General features: G+C 56.0%; 3 protein-coding genes and 1 long non-coding RNA gene across 6 annotated transcripts in view; 3 read left to right on the plus strand and 1 right to left on the minus strand.

Annotated features, from left to right (window-relative positions):
• The window catches only part of POLR3GL (polymerase (RNA) III (DNA directed) polypeptide G (32kD)-like), a 12,246-nt gene extending 8,503 nt beyond the window's left edge, over nucleotides 1-3,743 (minus strand). The window contains exon 1 of one of the 2 annotated variants that reach the window (XM_004689579.2): nucleotides 3,671-3,743. The gene's annotated coding sequence lies outside the window, so the exon portion shown is untranslated. The remainder of the gene's footprint in view (nucleotides 1-3,670) is intronic. The other variant, XM_012730137.1, reaches the window with a different exon arrangement.
• A 51-nt stretch (nucleotides 3,744-3,794) lies between these two features.
• On the plus strand, nucleotides 3,795-5,698 carry LOC105854114. Its single transcript, XR_001145837.1, has 3 exons — nucleotides 3,795-4,229; nucleotides 4,864-5,050; nucleotides 5,229-5,698. It is a non-coding gene; the product is annotated as an uncharacterized LOC105854114 (long non-coding RNA).
• Nucleotides 5,699-5,705: 7 nt separating this feature from the next.
• Nucleotides 5,706-8,843, plus strand: ANKRD34A (ankyrin repeat domain 34A). 2 transcript variants are annotated; one of them, XM_012730134.1, is made up of 3 exons: nucleotides 5,706-5,934; nucleotides 6,035-6,098; nucleotides 6,461-8,843. In XM_012730134.1, exon 3 carries the CDS (start codon nucleotides 6,576-6,578, stop codon nucleotides 8,064-8,066), a length of 1,491 nt encoding a protein of 496 aa, XP_012585588.1. In that variant the 5' UTR covers nucleotides 5,706-5,934; nucleotides 6,035-6,098; nucleotides 6,461-6,575; the 3' UTR covers nucleotides 8,067-8,843. The 2 variants fall into 2 exon arrangements, with proteins under 2 accessions (XP_012585588.1, XP_004689637.1); XM_004689580.2 differs by lacking the exon at nucleotides 6,035-6,098.
• An 84-nt stretch (nucleotides 8,844-8,927) lies between these two features.
• LIX1L (Lix1 homolog (chicken) like) overlaps nucleotides 8,928-9,940 on the plus strand; it is a 19,827-nt gene continuing 18,814 nt past the window's right edge. Inside the window, exon 1 of the mRNA XM_004689463.2 lies at nucleotides 8,928-8,995. Within this exon, the coding sequence (XP_004689520.1) occupies nucleotides 8,928-8,995 (68 nt within the window). The remainder of the gene's footprint in view (nucleotides 8,996-9,940) is intronic.

A 9,940-nucleotide genomic window follows, 5' to 3' on the forward strand; every position in this document is an offset into this window, starting at 1 on the left:
GCACAGTAGGACGCTCCTTTCCTGGAGTCTGTCTGGTATTTTGCTCCGGGTTAGATGGGCTCTACGGGTTTAGGGGGAGGATCAGAGATAAAGTGCCATTTTCTTCACTTGACATTAAAGGTAATACCAACGTGTTGGTTAGGGAACATTAAGAGCAAAATAATTAAGAACTCTACAGTTAGTCACTTACCTTATCATTGCTCCCCCAATCCTGAAAAGGGAGGAAGCCAGGAGGGCTGGGATGGGAGGGGAGTCTTGACGAATCACAAGGTCTCAAGTTTGGAGAAGTGTTCAGAACTTGTGGATTCATTCATTCAACAAATATTTATTGAGCACCTACTATATATGTGTGAGGCTCAATGCTAGATAGTGGGAATCACAGTGACTCTTCGACTCTAGGAATTGCCTTCAATAAACCAGGTTTAGTAGATTCCTGTCCAGCTTCTATTTAAACATCTTTACTAAGAGGTGTCACTTTGCAGTTCAGTTCATTTTGATTATTTGTTCTTCAACCAATAACCAGCAAATACCCTTAGTAAGACATATATGCAGTCCAGTCCACAAAACATTAATGGTGGCAAGACTTAAAAATACGTACAAAGCAATCTATTTGGCCATACACACATATATAAGAATAAAACAGTTGACCTTGAAGGACACATACCAAAAATTATCATGGGGTTAGTTTGAGGAATGGATTTTGTTTGTTGCTGTTTGGTTACGCGTGTTTTAAGTTTTGTTGTTTTTTTTTTCCTACACTGCTTTTGTAATAAGGGAGAAATATTAATTTAAAATCTAAAAAATACAGAAATAGGTGAGATTAATAATGTAGAGCAGGTAGAAAAGTGAAAGAACACAGAGGATGTCTCACCGGTAAGAACTCGACTCTCAGGCGCTCCAGAGGACAGGGAGAATGAGCTGGCTCAGTTATCTTTCCACTTGATACAGTTGTAGCAGCAGTGAGGATAATTGTTACAGAGCATCAAGGAGTCAAGAAAGACCAGAAGCTTTGAAGTTAAATGCACCTAACTCCATTGACACATATATCCCTAGTGCCTTTGTTACAACAAATGACCCAATGCCGATATATAACTATTAAGGGTCCTTTTGATTCAGACTTCCAAGGGAGCCCCAAGGGCCACAGGTGAAAGGAACTAAGATTTTTATTTAATCCAGGCAATAAACTGGTGTTTGAGAAAATGTACACCCTCCATCTCTACCCGACTCAGCTCAGGAATCTACAGTCAGTCATTTCTGTTTAAGGCTGTGATTGGATCTAAATTCTTGAAGACATTTATGATCTCCCATAATCTGGTCCCAGCTGCTCCTCCTAAACATTAACCCTTGCTGCACCCTCTTTCCCCCCAAAACACAAAATCTCATATTCCCAATTATGCAAACCTGTGTACTTTGGTAGAAGTTACTAAGCAGTAGGTTTCAGCAAAACATACAGAAACGTATTTAGTGAAACAACCAGGTGACATCTAAAGTGCGCAATCCATGAAAGGGCGATGGTTAGAACGTGGATTTGGATCCTATTTCCTAGCTCCATAAATTTCAGCAATTTAATATTTCTAAACCTGTTTGCTCACCTGTAAAATGAGATAACAATAAATAAAGTCACTGTAATTCATTCAACAACAACTTATGGGGTGTTTACTATGTGTCAGGTACTGTTCTACATACTTGGGGTACAGCAGTGAACAAAACCAAAAGCTTCTGTACCCACAGAATTTAAATGGAGTTTACAGTCTAGTGACATTACCAGTGTAGAGACGCTATTTCAAGTCCTGAGCCGGGGGTGTCCCTAAAGCAGATGTGGGCTGAGGGAAAAGGAGACCAGGGCTCAAGCCATTCTTGATATCGACTGGATTCCCTCCTGCAGGACCTACAATCGCACTGGAGTTCAAGATCCTGCTCTGATTAGGACTAGACCTTGGCAGGCACACACATAGGTGTCCACTGTCCCAAGCTGGGCCGGAGGCACTGGGGCCTCGGTGGCCACTGTCCCTAGTTGGTCTGGCCGGCTGGTAAAGCCCCAGCCCTGTCACCTGGCCCGTGAAGAACTTGAGCCTGGCCGCATCTCTGTCCACCAGAGGAGCTGTAGGAGGTCTGGGTCTTGGGCTGGGGACCTCTGGTTGCACCTTGAAGAAATGTACCCAACAGAGGTCTCTTGGGCCTGCAGACCAGGCAGCTTCCCAGTTTTCTCTAAGACTCTCTTAACAAAGCAAGCTAATGGCTCTGTTCTTAGGTGCATGACACTGGACATCTTTAGGCCTAGACACAACTGGGAACAGCTTAGTAGCCTTCACAGAGTTTCTGGTTGTTCCACATATCTCAACTCTGGACTCAGAGTCAACTTCTTCAAGTCATATTTAAAGGCAAAGAAATAATCCCAATATAAAGTGGAAGGACATGATAAAACATTGTACACATTGCATGGCCCTATTTACGGTTATTACATATACCTGCACACATGATGTGTATATACATGTACACGTGAAGAAAAAACTGAAAGGCTACATGTTGAACTCAAAATAATAGTAATAGTTGCCACTAAATTGTGGCCATGAAGTCGTGGGTACTTTAATGTACATATTTATGTTTCTGAATATTCTAGAATAAATGTATACTATTTCTGTAACCAGAGAACAGAAGAGATGACTTTGTGTTTTAGAATGCTACCAGTGGGCAGCTTTCTCTCTGTGGAAGTACAGAATACGTTGCTTTTTTAGAATACTTTCTGGCTATTGACTGCAGAATACAGAACCAAAACTGAAAGAACTGGCAAAGTGAAGTAAGGAATTCTCTTAGTAAAGTGGTTTAAATATGTTACTGACTCTGGTTTACCTGAGGAAGGATGCATGTCTGGAGAAGAGGGTTCACTGTGGCCCCAGGACCAGCATGTGTCTGGCTGACAGGAGGTGCACAGTTTGTATCTGCTGGACAGATACATAATTTCTAAGGGCTCTTCCGAGCCTGGACCTGGTGATTCATAAAACCTCCTCCCTCGCCCTTCCAGTCCTCCAGCATCCTCCCTTCTCCGGACCACGGCGGCAATTATATGATGAACTGCTAATTCAAGACATCTTAATTATAGACGGGGTGGTATTTTATTCATTGTTCCCTGACTACATTGGCTTATATTGTGCCTTCCCAATCAACTCCATTCAATTAACCTTTAGCAGACACTGTGTATTAAGTACTGGAATCTGCCCTACAAAACCTCACGTTCTCGTATGGGAACGGTCAGGACTGAGCAATAAGTGGCCCGAGGGAGGTGCAGCCAATGCTCTCGCCGGACTGGGAATCACTTCTGCAAGGAAGCGCCCCACCCCCCGACCCCCCGACCCTCCAGGTAGGACGGAGTATTTCTTTCCCCTGGCCCTGACAGGCTCTTAGATTCGGAAGATGTTGATGCCACAGCAGCAGTCAGAGGTGCACACGTGAGTCTTACTCTCGGCTTCCACCTCTCTGCCCCGTGCCACAAGCAAGCCCCGGGCTCGCTCCCGCTCCGTCCAGCGCCGGGCGCCTCCGGCACCCGCGGGCAGGAGGCGGAAGGGGCTGACCCAGCCGGCGGCCGGGAGCGCTGCTGCCGACCTCGCCGTTCGCCCCGGGGAGCCGGTTTGGGGAGTACGGGACGAGGTCGGGGCCGCCGATCGAGCCTTACCTGCTACCGGGGCCCCCACGCAGAGCCCGCGCCGCGGCCGGGGAACCCGCCGGCCTTCCCCAAGATGGTGGCGTCCAGGGTCCGCCTCCCGGGGCTCCCCATTGGTGCGTTCTCCGGCCAATCTAGGGACGTGGGAGACGGGTCCGCCCCCTCGAAGCCGGGTACCGGAGCCCCGGGAGGCCGCGAGTCCCCCGGAACCCAGGCTGGGGAGCCCGGCACCGAGGGCCGCGGGGCAGCAGAGCGAGCCCGGCTCTGTCGTGGCCCGGTCTCCCACGGAGGAGCCCGGGCTGGACAGGGCCGGCGAGGGGTCGCAGAAGGAGCCTAATGTCAGCGGGGGCTCTGCTGAGGGCGCCCACCAAGAAATGCGCCCGACCAGCCTGCTCTTTCCGGGTCGTCTCTGTGACTGGCACCCAGTCTGCGCCCTCCCACCGCCCCGGCATCTCCTTCGCCGTCCCCTGCTTCCCTCCAGCCACCCAGGATGCTCTTCTTTTCCTGTTTCACCCCTGAGGCTGCTACCGCGTGTGTGAAGAGATGGGCGGATTGGGAATCAGAAGCCGAGGTGGGAGGCAGGCCAGCGCCCAGCGTTTCGGGCCTCCCCGCTGCTTTCCAGCCCCGCCGGCCTGGGTGGAGGGAGGAGACGGGGAGGGGGCGGGGGAGGGGGGAGGAGGCTTTCACCGAAAACAGAAATACCCGGAAGAGTTGAGAAAAAATCCAGAAATCAGTTAAAAAGAATGTCCCAGAGGAGGGAAAGCGCTGGCGTGTAGCTGCAGTGCCCAGGCCTCGGCGCAGGCCGGAAAGAACAGGGAGGCCCTGGAGAAGCGCTTAACCTTACTCAACCCGACCAAGTCTCATGTCCTCATCCGCAACAGGGAGGATAACAATTCCTGTTTTTTTAGCGCCATTGGGGATAATGTATGGAAAATGTGTGGAATATATATGTATACAAAGAAGAGTAGTGTCATTGGCAGTAATGTCTATAAAGTACCTCGTAGAGTTGGTGTCCACTACATAAATGGTAGCTGGTAAAAATAGGGAGCTGCCCTGAAAATCTTTCTCGCCCTTCCCAGGGACGTGATTTTTTATATTTTGTGTCTGGTGGCCTCCAGGCTCTGAGTTATCTCAGAACCCCAGGTGAGTTTCCCAGGCCTTTGGGATTTTTTCCTCATCCCCCCACTTCCTCTGATGCCTTCCAGCTGGACACAAACTCATTCCTAAAATATGCACATGGAAGCTATGGTAACCATGGAGACGGGGCAGGTGGCAAGGATAAGCGGAGACAGACAGTGAGAGAGACCAATCGCCACAGACCGGGAGAGAGAAGCTGGCCATTCGGTCTCCTTCCAGCAAGATGGGAAAAAATGGGTCTGAGCAAAACTGAGGGTAAAGAGGTGCACCGAGAAGGGATGTGCAGTGTTTGCCATCATCCCTCTGCCCCCTTTCCTACTTCCCTATACCCCTCCCAAGAACGTGGGGAGGTGTCTGGGAGTGCCCCCTTGCTATATGTAAAAATGACCCCAGGTGTCCAGCCTTCTTATACTTATCTAAGAGGTCTGTGCAGGGAGCTGAGGTCCAGGCTGGCCGTGCTGCAGCGCCCAGGGAAGGCGGAGTGAGGATGTGCGCCGACATTTACACTGTAAGAAGGCAGCCGGATCTCTCGCCTCTCTGCCCAGTGCGGACTCGCTCTGTGGCCCCCACTCGTTTCTCTGCACTCCTCTGCAGCGTGCCATGTGCCCCGGGTGGCAGGTCAGGTCTGGCGCACAGGCGCGCGTGAGAACACCGAGCTCCAAGAACAGGCATCTGCCGGAGCTCTGCGGAGAGCTGGGATGGTCCCAGTCTGGGTCTCGGAGGCGGCTCCCCGGGAACACTTAGGTTTGTTGGGGCTCAGGGGAGATCCGCTAAGCAAGGGAAGTCAGGATTGGAGCCTCTAGGTTTTGAGGGTTTGTGTGCATGGGTGGGGTAACGGTTTGGTGCCTGACGCCCCCACCCGCAGAGACTGGGCTATAAATAGCAAGCAGAGCTCCGCCCCGCCCCCCCACCCCAACCTCCTAGCTCCTCTCCTCCCGAGCCGGCGCTGTGCCCGGGGCGCACCGGGAGGAGGGACCAGGATCCGGTGCCCGGGCGCAGATACTGACACCAAGGGAATCCTGGTGCGCACTCCCCCCCCCATCCGCCATGTGGGCCCCCGGAAACCCGACTCCGCCACCCGGACTGCTCGGTGGCCCCGGCCTCAGTCCTGGCCCGGCGGAGATTCTGCGAACATTCAGGTATCTCTTCGATTTTACAGCCGGGGAGGGGAAGGAGCAGGAGTGATGGGGAACAGAGTGGGGCAAAAGAAACCCCCCATTCTCCCCTCACCCGTTTTAGGTCCCAAACGCAGGCTGCTTCCCTCCCCCCATTCAATTTATGGGGCTGTGGCAACCTAACAGAGGTTCGGAATGGGAATGGGAGTGAATGTCTGGTGCATGTGTGCGGCTGGGTGGCGTTCAGCATCCTAGAAAGGGGGATTCCAAGTGCGGATAAGAAAAGGGGGATGCTGGAAAGGTCTGATAAGCCGTGGGGTGAGGGTGGGGGTGCGGATCTCCCTGCGCGTGCACGTACGCATTTGCACGCGCGCTCTTCCTTCGGTGCGGGTGCACCCTTCCCACCTCCTCAGGCATGCGCTGGGGGGCATGCGTGAGAGGAGGGGCTGTGTGGCGCGTAGTGGGCCCTCCCCTGCCCCACGCCGGGCCCTTCCTCCGTGGCTCGTGTCTCCACCCGAGTCGGGCAATAAGATCTCTCTTTTTCTCGCAGGGACTGGCTTCGCCCCTGAGCCCCCCGGCCCCCGCCAGCCACCACCCCCGCGCCCTTAGCCATCCTCGGCAGGTCTCAGCCCCGGCTCGTCGCTGCCTCCGCCCCCGCCCCAGCCATGCTGCACACGGAGGGCCACGCTCTTCTCCGGGCCGTGGGGCAGGGTAAGCTCCGCTTGGCCCGTTTGCTTCTGGAGGGGGGTGCCTACGTGAACGAGGGCGATGCCCAGGGGGAGACGGCACTAATGGCAGCCTGCCGAGCCCGCTACGACGACCCCCAGAACAAGGCGCGGATGGTCCGCTACCTCCTGGAGCAAGGCGCGGACCCCAACATCGCGGACCGCCTGGGGCGCACCGCACTCATGCACGCCTGCGCCGGGGGTGGGGGCGCGGCCGTGGCCTCGCTGCTCCTCGCGCACGGCGCAGACCCCTCGGTTCGCGATCACGCGGGCGCCTCGGCGCTGGTACACGCCCTAGATCGCGGGGACCGCGAGACCCTGGCCACCCTGCTGGACGCCTGTAAGGCCAAGGGCACCGAGGTCATCATCATCACCACCGACACCTCGCCCTCGGGCACCAAGAAGACCAGGCAGTATCTCAACTCCCCGCCGTCCCCGGGGGTGGAGGACCCCGCGCCCGTTCCGCCCAGCCCGGGCGTCTGCACGTCGCCTTCGGAAATCCAACTCCAGACTGCGGGAGGAGGAGGAAAGGGGCTGCTATCCCCTCGCGCCCAGGAGGAAGAGGAGAAGAGGGACGTGTTTGAATTCCCTCTCCCTAAGCCCCCCGACGACCCTTCCCCTTCCGAGCCGCTCCCCAAGCCACCCCGCCACCCCCCGAAACCACTCAAGCGGCTCAACTCCGAACCCTGGGGCCTGGTCGCGCCTCCTCAGCCGCTCGCGCCCGCGGAAGGGAGGCTGGGGATGGAGCGCCTGACCGCCGACTTCAACGGCCTGACTCTGAGCGGCAGGCCGCGGCTCTCCCGCCGCCACAGCACGGAGGGCCCCGAGGACCCGCCCCCGTGGGCGGAGAGAGTGGCGGGCGGGGGTCCGCTGTCGCGCCGCAACACCGCGCCCGAAGCGCAGGAGCCCGGGCCGCCCTCGGGGCTGAGGCAGAAACTGAGCCGCATGGAGCCGGTGGAGCTCGACGGCCCCGGCACGCTCTGCCCCGACTCGCCCGAGTGCAGCCGCCTGGCCCTGGAGCGCCGCCGCTACAGCGCCTCCCCGCTGACCCTCCCTCCCGCCGGCTCCGTCTCCTCCCCGCGCCAATCCCAGGAGAGCCTGCCCGGGGCCGTGTCCCCGCTGAGCGGGCGGAGGCGGAGTCCCGGGCTGCTGGAGCGGCGGGGCTCGGGGACGCTGCTCCTGGACCACATCTCGCAGACGCGGCCCGGCTTCCTGCCCCCGCTCAACGTCAGCCCCCACCCGCCTATCCCCGACATTCGCCCCCAGGCCGGGGGTCGGGCGCCGTCCCTGCCCGCCCCCCCGCAGGCCGGGGCCCCGGCCTCGCCCAGGACCAAGCGCAAGTTGGTGAGACGCCACTCCATGCAGACTGAGCAGATCCGCCTGCTGGGGGGCTTCCAGAGTCTAGGCGGGCCCGGGGAGCCGGGCCGCTGAGAGGGCCGGCTGCCCAGGCGGCGGGGGCAGGCGGGGCAGCAGTTCACACCCACACCGTGGACGCAGCGCTCTCTTGCATGTGCTGTGGGCTTGCTGCACACAGCGGGGAAGTGTCCACAAGCACAGTACTCTCTCGCGCAGGGAAGGGTAAGTGCTCGCTGGGCAGAGGTGCAGGGCAGTCATGCCCTGGTCCCTTCACCTGCCTACGGGAACTACCTGTGCACCCCGGAGCAGGGCACACACAGGGCCACTTGTGCTAGGGCCCCAACGGGTTCCAGAATCACTTGCATTTGTTCAGCTGCAGTGGGGACCCCTACCTGTGGGCAGTCCCCAATCTCAGTCCTGCAGGTGAACCTCCTTGCTTTCTACTTGTGCCCTGCAACACAGCCCTCTCATGAGTTTGCACACGGCCCTTTTCGTGAGTATTCCACGCACCTCTGCAGGTCTTGCTTTGCTCTCCAGGCCTGGCCCGTGTTCACACCCTGCTTCCAGCCCTAACCACTTTTCAGGCTCTCTTCACTGTTCATGGGGGTTTCTTGCCGCAAACCCCGGCCTCAGTTCTGCAGCTTACCTTCCTGCTCTCGGCTTTCCTTCCCAACTCCTTGCTTCTTATTCCCACCCTGTTCCCTCAATACACCAGGTTGTCTCATTTTCCCAGTGGGTGGGTCATGGGCTCTAAAGCTGCTATTCTGTCTGAGCTTATGAACACCCCCACAGGTAGAAGTGGGGATTGACCCTAAATCACTCTTCTCTCCACCTGACGTCAAATAAATGTGTTCAGAAATCTCTGTTTTTTCACTTCTGCCTGGGAGTGTGGGCAATGAGGAATGGAGAGAGAGGGTCACGCTCACTACAGCTATAATGACCTCGGGGACACTTAGGGACTTTCTTCCACCGGCCACTTTCTTCCCAGGAGACCGAGAGAGCAAGTATCCTGTGTCCTGAAGCTTTTATAAGGCCTTTAATGTCTCCTAGGCTCCCCTGTGTCCATCCTCAAATTCTTTAAGATCCTACAGAGATGTCCACCACCAGCAGCAGATATAGCCCAGTAGATTAACTGTCCCTTCTTCAAACCATTCACAGCTGTTCCTTGAAGGGGGGTGGGGTGCCTAACTTTCATCACATGAATTTAGTTTTCCTCCAGTTTGGACTGTTTCATCATGTTTGATCTCTGAGCCACTGCAGATTGGACAGAAAGATTAGGGGAGAGAAGGAGAGAGAGACCTAACTGACCCATGAACAAGGGTATCTGTCTTAATCTGGCCCCTGAACTCTAAGTTACCTGATTTCTGCTTATATTCCAATCTTTACTCTAATGGGAGGCAGAGGGAGCAGCCCTCCACTCTTACTCCCATCCCCCCAATTTAGTAAAGGTGAAATCAGAAAATTTCCCAACAGTGTGGTCAAATGAAAAAATCAAAATATGGCTGCACCCTCCCCCACCCTTTCGCTCTCCCGCCGTTTGTTCTGGGCGACCTAGCGAGTCCTTCTTGTAATAAAGCCCAGCGAGTGGCTGCGACTGTTGAGCAAGGCAGCGCGCTGCATGGTTTTTGACACCCGCTGTGTGTGCTCACTAAATGTCACTGCCCTCGGTGCGTTAGCCCCACCCCAACAGCCTGTGACCTCGGGCACTCGCATCACTTCTGAGGCAGGTTCCTCACCTACATCTAGAAAAAGAAGTGGCGGAACGAACAGTGCCCAAGCGTCCTCCGTTGTCTGCAAGTCTCCCTAGACTTGCCCACGGGCCGCCTCCCGGCGCCGGGTCCGGCAGGCTCCCTAGTACTCGCCACCGACACCCCCGGCGCGCCGCCGATCTGCTCGCTTACCCCAGACCTCGCTGTTTTCTTTGCAATTGGTCGCTCAGCACCGCCTCC

This window comes from Condylura cristata, unplaced genomic scaffold (genome assembly GCF_000260355.1).
Source record: "Condylura cristata isolate star-nosed mole 26May11 unplaced genomic scaffold, ConCri1.0 scaffold00026, whole genome shotgun sequence".
In the NCBI taxonomy this organism is placed as follows: domain Eukaryota; kingdom Metazoa; phylum Chordata; class Mammalia; order Eulipotyphla; family Talpidae; genus Condylura; species Condylura cristata.